The sequence below is a fragment of the Corythoichthys intestinalis genome, chromosome 21 (genome assembly GCF_030265065.1).
Source record: "Corythoichthys intestinalis isolate RoL2023-P3 chromosome 21, ASM3026506v1, whole genome shotgun sequence".
Lineage (NCBI taxonomy): Eukaryota > Metazoa > Chordata > Actinopteri > Syngnathiformes > Syngnathidae > Corythoichthys > Corythoichthys intestinalis.
Window position 1 is genome coordinate 15,213,657 of NC_080415.1, and position 13,771 is coordinate 15,227,427.

Sequence of the window (13,771 nt, forward strand, 5' to 3'; positions counted from 1 at the left end):
AAAGGTCAAAGGTTGGAGAATTTTAATGAGCAGCTATAGCGCCGTTGCTGCAATGCAGAGGTGTCTTTTTCCGTGAGGGCAAATTTTTCCTCATCTACTACGAGGCAACATTATTTGCATGGGAGATAACTGTAAGTAGCTGTAAGGAAGAAGGTAAATTGTGTTTAGAATCATTCCTTACCAATGTGCTGTGAGACACTAAGGAGTTTTGTAATAGAAAATACTGTATGTGCCAGTGTTGTTTTCCTGAATAATAAAAATAAGGCAAATATTTCGTTGACGAACATTTTTTTTATCATGACGATGACAAGCTGGAAATGTGTTCTGAGAGACTAAAATGTAACGAGACTAATGCCAGTTTTCGTCAGACGAGAACGAGACGAAAATGCGCCATAGTTTCCGTCACGTTCACGATGTGTAACGTTTTGATGTGAAGTTAGCGTGCATCGTATCAGTGTCTTTAGGCTAATGCTAACAGCGAGCTTCCTCTTAAACTCTCGGCCAACTTTTTTTTTTTTTTGCATACAGTTTGTGGTGTTCAGTTGGGTATAATGAATTGAAAATGTTTTCTGGTGAGTGCGGATTATCACCAAGTTGGCGTTGTCCTTGTAGCCGCTACAATAAGTGCTCGTCTGTCAATGTTTATTCGAAATTCTTGGAAACCTTTGTTGACTTAGTTTTGGACCAAAACTTTTGAATTTTAAAGACGTAAACGTCAACAAAAACTAGACGAAAACTATTTAATATGACTAAAATATGACGAATAAGTATTATCGACCAAAAGACTAAGACGAAAATTAGAAGAGCTGCCAAAAACAACACTGGTATGTGTCCTACCAAAACTGAGAAAACAACTATTACTATAAACAATAACACCCAAAATGCACTGGGGTTCTGTTTAACTCATCCTGTTGTTGTGTCTCTTAGGGAAGGTGTACGTGCACTGCAGGGAAGGCTACAGCCGCTCGCCCACCATGGTGGTGGCTTACCTCATGCTGCGCCACAAAATGGACGCCCGGCAGGCGGTAGCCACCGTGCGGCAAAAGAGGGAGATCGGCCCTAACGACGGCTTCCTGCGTCTGCTGTGCCAACTCAACGAGAAACTGGCTCGCGAGGGCAGGCTGAACGGCGAGGTGGGCAAACTAAAGACCAAATGAAAACGACCTCCCATGCCTTTCACTGGTTTCCCGCTGCTCTCCAGGACTCTTACCACATACCAGCACCTGTCACAGGGGTATTCTGGAACATGCTTTTTATCCGTGTAGATCATTCCGCGCACACACACTCGCACACGTCCGTGTTTACCTTTGAGTCTTCATGACAAGCTGCCGTAAGCGCTAACCAATCACGCCATAGACTTCGACTTCATTGAATCGAGCTACTTCGAGCATTCCGGTGTGCCGTACTCATGAGATTCCTAACTAAGAAGACGACAGCACAATCATTCCGAGAGGTTTCACTGCCGCCAAGGTCGGAATTCTAAATGTCAAAAACACGGCTGCTCATGACGCACTGTAACGACGCATAGAAGCATTCCGCTAATTCACTGCAGCGTTTTTGTGACCCATGCTAACACATTAGCTTGGTGGCTCTTAAAACCAACTCGAGGCCTCCTCCGTTTGACACTGTTCAAATGCATTTTTGGACGAAAGTGATGAAAGTCACTGGGTCCACTGCCAGTTCGCACATGTCATACCATGCACTTTTTTGGTTTTGTGCAGTTAAACATTGCAATATATGTCAATACTCCCATCATATATACAGTATATATATAACGTAAAGGTATCTGTTGATTATTTAACACTGTCAACTACGCCTCGTGTCGATCGTTTCATCGATCAACTCACTATTTATTCCTTCTTTGCTATATATATGTATGAATATATGCATATGAATATATACATGTACTGTGCGTACTGTATATACGTATTTACTGTATGTGTTGACATATATGAATGTATGAGCAATGTGTCTGTAACGTGTAGTTATATCGTCCGCGTGTCTTATAATATCACTTTATATTCGTCTATGAGTAAATAATCGATCCTTCCATTCTCCCATTCACATGTACAATATATTAATATTCAAATATGTGCATGTAAAACCAGCCCTATAATCACGATTATGTGATCCATGATCACAAATTGTGTATTTACATTGCGACTCGGGTGGCAGCCTGGATTGTGCTAATGATCCATCCATATTTTTTATTATTATTATTATTGTTATTTTTTTTTTTTTGTCCCATGGCAGCACTGAATTGATTTTCTCAAAGTGATTTGATGTGCTAGCTTGTCGAGTAGGCCTTTGGAAACATGTTTGCTTCACTTTGTAGCACTATTCAAAGTGTCCACTAGAGGGAGCTCCTACATTAAATTGAAAAACAATTGGCCAGCATCTGAAACAGACTAAACACTGCCAGATGCATCCTAGAGTTGCAGCAGCAGCATTTGCTGACGTATGAACATATGTCAGGAGAACAAATGTTATTGTGACCAAGCCCAATTTTGGTTATCCCAACCTTTATTTCCTCCCACCTCCTTTTTGCCAGTACATCACTGCACGTGCCCAGTTGCATTCGTCCAATGTGTCGGGCACTGAACATCATCTGCAGTTGTTCAACAAGCTGAGATCTTTGTCAAGAATGTGTCACAGCTTGTTTTTTCCTCGCCTCACCTCATTATGACCCAGAGACCACACAAAAAGTAACACCGATACAATATCACCTCTTTTGAGTCATACAAATCTGCTGCTGCATAAATACCCATGAGCCTCTTTAACGATTAGTGTGTTTGATTCTTTGTTTCCCATCCAAAAAGCTAACGATCCATCTATTTTCTGATCATATTTCTTTGCATTTGTGTATGAGCACGGCTTTTTGAGTGACAGGTTACAGGTCACCAGCCGATCGCAGTGCACATATAGACAAACAATAGCTCGCAGTTAACAATAAGTAGCAGGAGAAAAACTGGAATCTACAGCTGAAGATTTGAACGCGAATTCTCAGAACACAGAGGGGAAAAAAAAGATCAAAAGTAATACACATGGCGTAAAACACTCAGGTGACTTGAAGTTCCGCTCTGAGACCCCCAATTTGGCCAAATTTCAAAATTGTCGTATATGCATGTGTGCTACATCATTGGAAAGTTTAAAATCTCAATTTTCTGGGGGAATACATTTTTTAAAACCTTTTTACTTTTTTAAAATGTTTTTTTATTTTTTTTATTTTTTAAATTTTCTTTGTTTGGATCGATTCTTTATAATCTAAATATCGGTAAAAATGCGGCAGTAACAAAAAAAAATACAATTAAGCGATAGTAATAAAGTAGATATCCGTGACTTATTTACAGACACTATTTCTTTCATTGTGACGTAATTTTGCGAGTGAATCATTTTTTTAAAGTTTTTTTTTTTTTAAACGAAATATTAGGCATCAATTATTCTAAGCTAAAAATGATACACATTTTGAATAATGAATTTAATTACCTCCCTTTTTTTATGGCTGGTTGAAACAAAAGCGGTTGCGCGGTGTCTGTAAATGGGGGTCTCCAGGGTAAAACGGATAAATTAAAAATAGTGGGGCTTAATGTGCCATGAAACTGCTATGGCAGCATATAGACATACTGTTCTATCAAACACAACTGTTGTTTTGGCTTAAAATACAGCAATTTATTTTAAAGATTGGTGCAAGAGCAGGAACTGCTTTTTCAGACTTGTCTGTGTTTTCAGCCATATCTATATATAGTTTATTTCAATTTGTATAAAATGTTTCCAAGTTCAACATATTCCATAGATTTTTAAAAGTCATTTTCAAACTATTTTGAGATCTTGGGGTTTTGAGTAAATAATAATGAACCTAAAAAGCACCATAACCCTTTCTGGTTAACTTTATTGGACATTCTTCGAATGGACATGTCCAACTGGTCAATGTTTTAGTATTTTACACAACTGTTTCCTAACAAAGAGATGATGTTCACATGTGATTACACAGTAGATTGACAAATATAGAGAAGGGATTTAGTTTCCTGACGAAATGTCACCCCCACACCCAGTATCCAGTAAAGTGGTACCTCTACTCATGAAGTTAATTGGTTCCTGTAAGTAGTTTCGTAAACGGAAAATTCCATAAGTAGAGACACGTCTTCCATGTGAATGCCCTAAGCCGTTCCAAACACCCCAAAATTCAGACATATATCTTTTATGTTGCATAAAAATGCATCAAAACATGTAACAAATACATGTTACGATATTATTGCACAATAACAATAAAATGAGAGTTGTGCATAGTGTTAAATACAAAGAATAAAGAAGAAAACTTAATCACTCAAGAAAAGCTGTCAGATCACGAGGGACGAATGAAGAGAACACTGGGATACAGACATACAGTAGAGGTTCCTCTTAGCCAATTGCATGCCAGGAAGATGCTTGGCAATAGCCAATGGAAGAGCAGCTATAAGTATCTTACATTCAGTAAACTATGGGAGCTGCGAGTAGCAGCCCGTACTGTGTTTTTGCCTTTCGTATCCTGATATTTATTTTGTAACGAGGCAATATTTCCCCGTTAAGGCTTGTCTTAACTTGAAAATTCCTTATGTAGAGATGCTCGTAAGTAGAGATACCATTGTACCACTTTTACAAGTAGTTTGTTCTTTCAACACCCAAGATTTAATGGGTTCACCATGCAAAATGGACCAATCTACATATTGCATAGTCAATACTGTTATTTTAAACATACATCAACATGTTTAAAAACTTTAACACACAAACTAACACTGCCACCTGCTGTCCAGTCAATGAAATACTCTTAATTGTCCCAATTTGGATTGTGTTCTAAACCTTACCTCATTTTGTTTTCCTTCTCATTCATTTCCTTGTGTAAAAATCATAACATCGCTTCTAATTTGTCTTTTTGAGCGGTGATGAGCCACCACCAGCGTCGCTTTTGGGAGCTTTGAACACGCTCTGCTGTGTTGTTTTTTTGAACCGTGTTTTTGAACCGCGAATGTCAAATTGTAAATCGTACTATACTATGTAATATGTAACATGCACTAAGACTAAGTGGTGAATTGCTGCATTCAATGTCCAAGCTGGCCTAATATACCGGTCGGTAGTAACGTTTGGTTAATCGTTTACCTGCGAGGATGTAAATTGAACCTTAGTTGAATTGTTGTGGGTGGGAATGGTTCGGGAAAAGTTCTTGTCCTCATCTTTTTTGACAGACTACGTCATCACGTACTTGAAATGAATTCACCGTGCTGGTTTCGAGCATTGTGAAATATTGAAAAGTATGTTCATTTGACTCCCAGATAAATTCCTGTGGTTTTTTTTTTTTTTTTTTTTTTTTGGTGGTGTCCAAATATGAAGTCTCTCGCGGTCTACAGTATTTTGGACCTTTGCGCTTGAATTGTCCTTTTGTTCGAAACCCTGCGTGGCCGACAACCGATACCCCGCACATCGGGGAAACTCATCTGGCTTGAACTTTGTTTAACTTTCCCACCGAGAACTTTTCCCACCTGAGAGTTTTTTAAACAAGCACCGGAAAGGAGCATCAAACTGGGAGTTTGGCCAGGTGGAGTGCAGACACAAGTGTGAACGCCCCTATCATTGTGTTCAATGGTTCTCGCACAAAAGGAGTCCACTGCCTGACTCCTGGTTTGTCCCGTTTCCCACTTTGATGATGAGGACAACCCAAACGACACAGCAGCCCACCTGAAGCCTTACAGCGTGTGTCGTTCAATGTCTGTTTCACCTCACACAGCGAGAAGGCAAGGCTTTGTTGAAGTGCACTTGATTTAAGATTGTTTATGTTTGTTTGTTTTTCTTAACTTGGACAACTTTGTTAAAAATAAACTACTGAGGTATCATCTGGGCTGCTTTTTTGTGAGAATTTTCAAAATGTTAGAAAGCTGTAACTGTAAACTGTAAAAACTATTATTTTGTTTATAATTATGCAGGTTAACCAAATGTTGAAATTGACTGTTAGTTGTATTGAGTTCATTTTGTCTACACTTGTAGATTAGTTGAATTTTTTCTTTTATCACAGAGAAACAGACGTCCCCGTGTCCGTCTCACCACCTTCGGCTCCAGAACTTTTAGTCACTGTACCCCCCAGATCTGGAACTCCCTACCACGCGATCTTCGCAATATATCTACCATCTCAGTTTTCAAATCCAGATTAAAAACACACCTGTCTACTGTTTCTTACCTACAGTGCTGGCCAACAGTATTGGCGCCCCTGCAATTCTGTCAGATAATGCTCAATTTCTCCCAGAAAATGATTGCAATTACAAATGCTTTGGTAATAACTAGGGCTGTCAAACGATTAAAATTTTTAATCGCGTTAATTACAGCTTAAAAATTAATTAATCGTAATTAATCGCAGTTAATCGCAATTCAAACCATCTATAAAATATGCCATATTTTCTGTAAATTATATATATATTCTGTAAAATAAATTGTTGGAATGGAAAGATAAGACACAAGATGGATATATACATTCAACATACGGTACATAAGGACTGTAGTGGGCATTTCACTCTACTGTCATTTAAATCTGTCTATGCTGTCCTCACTCCGAAGCGTCTACTTTTTCCAAAGCTAGACAGCTAGTGAACGACGCCTTAATAATCAGACTTCTTCCTTTTTCATCTGATTTATTAATAAAATGGCCTCAAACCACTGTCCTCTTTAGACCGTAGTGAAACTACAAAAAAAAGTACACAAGCATTGCATTAGCAACAACGTTAGCTTAGCACGCTATACAGGTTCACTAAACAAAAACAAAAAGCGTCTCATACAAAAAATATAACATTTCGCTTACTAACATAATATGTACATTCTTTACAACAACCATACTTACGGACAAATCTTGTCCAAGGATCATATAAGCACAACATTACAACGTAGGCGTCAGCCCGAGACGTCGTGCAGCCATATTGAACTGGCAAGAAAGCAATAAACCATGTTGCAAAGCGACCACAAGAGTTCGCTGTTAGACAGCACAAAAAAAACTTGCTGTAAAACTTACCAAAAGGCAGAATACGGGAGCGGGACATGTGCGTTAATTGCGTCAAATATTTTAACGTGATTAATTAAAAAAAATAATTACCGCGCGTTAACGCGATAATTTTGACAGCCCTAGTAATAGTATCTTCATTTATTTTGCTTGAAAAAACACAAAAGAGAAAACTAAAAAAATGGGCCGGACAAAATTATTAACGAACCCTTTGAAAAATCGTGATGCTTCTCTAATTTGTGTAATTAACAGCACCTGTTACTTACCTGTGGCACATAACAAGTCGTGGCAATAACTAAATCACACGTTCAGCCAGTTAAAATGGATTAAAATTGACTCAACCCATGTCCTGTGTCCTTGTGTGTACCACATTGAGCATGGAAAAAAGAAGACCAAAAGAACTGCCTGAGGACTTGAGAAGCAAAATTGTGAGGAAGCATGGGTAATCTCAAGGCTATCTCAAAGTCAATCTCCAAAGACCTGAATGTTCCTGTGTCTTTCGTGCGCAGTGTCATCAATAAGTGTGTATCCCATGGCACTGTGGCTAACCTCCCTAGATGTGGACGGAAAAGAAAAATTGACGAGAGATTTCAACGAAAGATTGTGCGGATGGTGGATAAAGAGCCTCGAATTACATCCAAACAAGTTCAAGACCTGCAGTCCGAGGGTACAATAGTGTCAACCAATACTATCCGTCGGCGTCTGAACAAAAAGGGCCTTTATGGTAGGATACCCAGGAAGACTCCACATCTGACCCAAAGACTTAAAAAGCCAGGCTGGAGTTTGCCAAAACTTAGCTGAGAAAGCAAAAACGTTTTGGAAGAATGTCCAGCAGGACAATGACCCAAAACACACTTTAAAAAGCACTAGAAAATGGTTTGAGAGAAAGCACTGGAGACTTCTAAAGTAGCCAGCAATGAGTCCAGACCTGAATCCCACAGAGGGCCTGTGGAGAGATCTGAAAATGACAGTTTGGAGAAGGCACCCTTAAAATGTCAAAGACCTGGAGCAGTTGGCCAAAGAAGAATCGTCTAAAATTCCAGCAGAGCATTGTAAGAATTTCATTGATGGATACCGGAAGCCGTTGTTCGCAGTTATTCTATCTAAAGGTTATGCGACCAAGTATTAGGCTCAGGGTGCCAATACTTTTGTACGTCCCATTTTTTGGAGTTTTGTGTGAAATGATAAAGATTTTAATTTTTTTCCCATCCTCTTTTGTGTTTTTTCATGGCAAGAAAAATAAATGAAGATATTACTACCAAAGCATTTGTAATTACAATCATTTTCTGGGGGAAATTGAGCATTATCTGACAGAATTGCAGGGTGCCAATACTTTTGGCCAGCACTGTACCATGATCCTCATCTCTGTTCGATCTTGACCTCCTCTTTCTTTTTTTTAAATTTACCAACTTCATCCTGCTTTTAATTTAATTCTTTGATTGTTTTCTTATTATGGTTGTCGAGCTACTGTGTTTATATTTTTCTTGTGAAGCGTCTTTGTGTGGCATGAAAAGCGCTCTGGAAATGTATTATTATTAGGGCCCGAGCACTAGACGTGCGAAGGCCCTATTGTTTTGCAAAGGATTATTATTATTATTTTTTTTTTTTTCAGGGCAAATGAAAACGGCCAATTTGGAGGCCTGAACATGCACGAAAAGTCACCAAAATTTGCACATACGTGCAGCTTCGCGTAAATTTCGATAATCTTGTGTCGTTTTGAAAAAATGTCAAAAAATGGCTCAGTGGCGCCCCCTTGACCCTTAAAATTTTCAAAAAGGCCTCTCCTCTCAGGTTTTCAACGTAGAGCCATGAAATTTGGGGAGTAGATACCTTATGCCTAACTGTTCAAAAAAGCCTCTTGCACCTACATTCCAAATCCAACAGGAAATCGGGTATTTTGGATCAAATGTGAAATTTTTATCGGTTCACAGTTGGAGTTTACAATTGGAGGCCTGAACGTGCACGAAAACTCACCAAAATTTGCAAATACATGCAACTTTGCGTAAATTTTTATAATCTACAAAAAATTTTTTAAAAATCGCTCAGTGGCGCCCCCTTGAAATTTAAAAAAAGGCCTCTCCTATTAGGTTTTTTCAATGTAGAACAATGAAATTTGGCGAGTCGATATATTGTGCAAAACTGCTCCAAAAAGTCTCTTGCACCCATATTCCAAACCCAACAGGAAGCCGGAAATTTTGGATCAAATGTGAAATTTTATCGATTTACATTTGAGACCTTGTCGCTGAAGGAAATAGTTGGATTGTCTTCAAAATTTGTCAGACTATTTAAGAGACATATGAGATCTTAAGTTTTCAAAATGGTGAGTTTTCATTCAAGGGTTTGACCTGGGCGTGGTCCCAAAGTCGGCCATTTTTGGGCAACATACCAAATTCAGAAAATGATTTAAAACTCTGTGATACAATGTTCAATCTTTTTCATTTCTAGCATGTATATGAGATATCCCAGCCTGAGCATGACTGCATTGAAATATTACCCATTAGACTAGGCGCCCCCTAGTGGGAACAGGAAATGGCCTCCTTTACGAGACAGGCTCCTCCTCCAAGGGAAAAAAATCTATTGACCTCAAACCTGTTTCAGGGGAGCCTCAAGACATGTGTTCAGGTGCCTGATGAAAAATATTGAGGTTTCGTTGAAGCGGAGAGGTCCAAACTGGAAGTGAAAATGACCGTCAACAATTTGTCTCGCCAAAAACTTTGAACAGTCATAACTCGGCAGATATGCAACATATCTGCGCCAAACTTCCCGTGTTTGTTGAGGGTCATACCCTAAAGGTTCTTGTAGGGGTCATTTGCATCAACTCTACAGTGCCAACTAGTGGCGACAGAATGGAGTTTTAAAAAAGGCCTTTCCTATTTAGTTTTTTCAACGTAGAGCAATGAAATTTGGGGAGTAGATACCTTATGCCTAACTGCTCAAAAAAGCCTCTTGCACCCATATTCCAAATCCAACAGGAAATGGGGTATTTTGGATCGAATGTGAAATTTTTATCGGTTCACAGTAGGAGTTTACATTTGGAGGCTTGAACATGCACGAAAACTCACAAAAATTTGTACATACATGCGACTTTGCGTAACGTTCAATAATCTTGCAACGTTACGCAAACATGTAACAAAATGGCTCAGTGGCGCCCCCTTGAAATTTTCAAAAAGGCCTCTCCATTTAGGTTTTTTCAACGTAGAGGGATGAAATTCGGAGAGTTGATACCTTGTACAAAACTGCTCCAAAAAGTCTCTTGCATGCGTATTCCAAACCCAACAGGAAATCGGGTATTTTGGATTGAATGTGAAATTTTTATCGATTTACAGTTTGCACATTTTACACCTTGTCACCTAGGGAATTAGTTTAATCATTCTCAAAATTGGCGAGACTGTTCATGAGGCATATGAAATCTTAAGTTATCAAAATGGTGTGTTTTCATTCAAGGGCCTGACCTGGGCGGGGTGCCAAAGTCAGCCATTTTTTCGCCAAAACACTGAATTCGGAAAATTACTGATAACTCCCTCATACAACGTTCAATCTATTTTAAATCTGGCATGTGTGTGAGGTATACCAGCCTGAGCAGGACTGGATTGAAAATTTACCATTTGTGCCTGGCGCCTCCTAGTGGGAACAGGAAATGCCCTTTTTTTACGGGACACACTTCTCCTCTAACGGGAAAAAATCAATCTACCTCAAACCTGTATAAGGGAAGCCTTAAGACCTGTCTTCAGGTGCCTGATGAAAAATATTTAAGTTTCGTTGAAGCGGAGGGGTCCAAACAGGAAAGTGAAAATGACTGTCAACAATTTTTCTCTCCAAAAACCTTGAACAATCATAACTCGGCAGATATAGAACATATCTGCGCCAAACTTCCCGTGCTTGTTGAGAGTCATACCCTGAAGGGCCTTGTAGGGGTCATTTGCATCAACCCTACAGCGCCAACTAGTGGCAATAGAAAGTCACTCGTTTTTCCAATACATGTCCAGTTCTTTTCAGGTTGGTCATTGTAGTTTCAAGATCTATTAAAATACTTATTTACGGCCCATGTCCAGGTGTCTGTCTGTTGCCGTGACGACCCTTTGTTCACCATTTAAAGGAAATATTTTTTTTCAGAGACTCAGGCAGCTTATAGAGCCACAATATTTGGCACACTTGGTCAAATTGGCCCAGTTAGAAGATTAATTTTGGTTTTGAATAAGGGCTTGGCTGCACAGCTCAGTAGTGGCTCCTTTTTTGTAGTACTCTCTCCAATAGGGGTTTTTATCTCTTGGGTGTGGTAATGTAAGAGGCGACTTTCGAGCATGTTAGGTTCTAATGAGATGATTAGAGAGGAGGATCTGCCACCACCCTGACCTGCACACAGTCCGAGTTGCGTGACGTCCGAGTTGCGCTACATTGCGAGGGCCCGTTCAGTCCTGCTTGCAGGCCTAGTTATTATTGTTTTAGGTTCATTTACCTGACATTTTTTGGTGACGACTTCCACCTTTATCAGTGTCACTGGTGTTGGTGTGACGCGTCTTCATCAGCTGATCAGAACATGTCAGTTATATAAAACAACTTAAAACAATTTTCTGTGATAAAAGAAAAAAAAAAATAGATGTTGAAACTTGAAAGTGACTGTTTCTAAGTCAGAAACCATTTCCATTGGTGTGATTATGAAGGTAAATTACAGCGGTCTACCACAAGGTGGAGCCAAATTTCTGCCAAACTACCCTGCATCCAGTGGTTCTTAACCTTGCTTAAGGTACTGAACCCCACGAGTTTCACAGGTGCATTCACCGAACCCTTCAGAATTTCATAATAAAGCCATTTTTTACGTAATCAAAAACCTGTTAACATCTAAGTGAATTCCTGTTCAAATTTCGTTGATTTCAAATTTACTAATAATTTTTCCTTTTGCTGTTAATTTTCACGTTGGTAAATTTAATGAAACTCATTTCATTTCACACTGTTCCTTTTGTTTTCATTTTCATATCATTGTCGCGTCCTTGCATAACATACAATTTTCATGACTTAAAATGATGCAAATGTACATGGCGGAAAACACTCAGGTGACTTAAAGTTCCGCTCTGAAACCCCCAATTTGGCCAAATTTCAAAATTGTCCTATATGCATGTGTGATACATCATTGGAAAACTGGAAATGACTGTTTTCTAGGGGAAAGAAAAACTTTGAACAGGAGGGCATTAAAAAACAAAAACATTTAAACCCCTCAACCCTAACTCGAGGTGAGAGCATAAGTAAAGATACCATGATTTTAACGAGATATTATGGCGTAATTACCTAGTTTCGATCCCAAAATTCCATGTAGCATGTCTCACCGAGTGTCAAGACACAGTTGTGAATGGCTACAGACTTTTGGGGGATTTTATGGGTGTATAACAAGGGTCGTAATGCAGAAATCGCAAACATCAAGGAGTGTTTGAGATTTTCTTTTTCAAATATTTACCATTTTAAATGTCTTTTTGTTTTTTAACAAAAAGTTTCTTTGTTTTGATCGATTATCATCTAAATATTGGGGAAAATGCGACAGTACCAAAAAAATACCATTATGCGATAGTTATGGGGTAGATATCCGTGACCTATTTACAGACGCAATTTTTTTCATTTTGACGTAATTTGTTTAAAAGTTTAAATATTCGAGTGAATAATTTTATAGTCGTTTTTTTTTTTTTTTTAAAGCTAAATATTAGACATCAATGCATGATTTTAAGCTAAAAATGATATTTTGAATAATATTCTTTTTATGGCTGGGTTGAAACAAAAGCGGTTGCGCGGTGTCTGTAAACGGGGTCCCCAGGGTAAAACAGACAAATTAAAAATAGTTCGGGGAATTAATGCGCCATAAAACTGCTATGGCAACAGTAGTGTTCTATCAAACACAACAGTTCTTTTGGCTTAAAATACAGCAGTTTATTTTAAAGAGGGGTGCAAGAGCAGAAACTGCCTTTTCAGCCTTGTCTGTGTTTTCCCCCGTATTTTAAATTAAATACGCAGTTCATGCTGCCTGTATGTCTGCTATTCTTCCTCATACTGAGTTTGAATCAACCTGCCACCGACCAAAATCATTTCTCCTATTGGATAGAGGGCTAAATGGAATAAGCCTGTGAATTGTGGGCAAAACCAGTCTAAAACCTGGTCTAAAACGCCACTTTGTCTAGATTTAGTCAGCCTACAAAATATGGCTTTGTTTATTAACATTCACCGAACAACAGTTAACAATCACTGCCAGCATTAAAAAAAAGGCAAATGATGAGGAGAAACAGGAAATCTCATCGCACGCCATAATGTTGTAACAAATTATGACCGTGTCTCTGTGACTTTTAATGGTTAAAAACAACTCACCTGTGTGTATGGGGAAGAAGTGTTCCAGTTCAAAAACCAAATCGCTGCTGGCACCCCCTCCACCAAGCATACACTTTAGACCAGGGGTCCCCAACGACCGGGCCGCGGACCGGTACAGGTCCGTGGCACATTTGGTACCGGGCCGCGCAGAAATAATAATTTATTAACGACTGCATTCTGGCCAATTGACTTTGGCCTGTGCCGCTTAACACACTAATATCCCTGTCTACTCTAGATATACAACTACATGATAGGAGGTCGTCATAGAAATGCATTGATTGGGCTGTTAGCACTAAATCTCGTTTTGTATATCTATGCGCGCTTGGCCTCTATAATAACGTATGACGTAAGTCGTCGCCAATCACATTTCTTCCCGGAAATAATTAGACCCCACACTAGAATGACTGAATA

General features: G+C 39.0%; 1 protein-coding gene across 6 annotated transcripts in view; it reads left to right on the forward strand.

The window, feature by feature from the left end:
• Window positions 1-13,771, forward strand: part of LOC130910056 (dual specificity protein phosphatase 3-like) — a 126,028-nt gene that overhangs the window by 11,569 nt on the left and 100,688 nt on the right. For all 6 annotated transcript variants that reach the window (XM_057827091.1, XM_057827089.1, XM_057827090.1 and 3 more), the window contains exon 3: window positions 928-1,133. In XM_057827091.1, coding sequence (XP_057683074.1) covers window positions 928-1,133 — 206 coding nt within the window. The remainder of the gene's footprint in view (window positions 1-927; window positions 1,134-13,771) is intronic.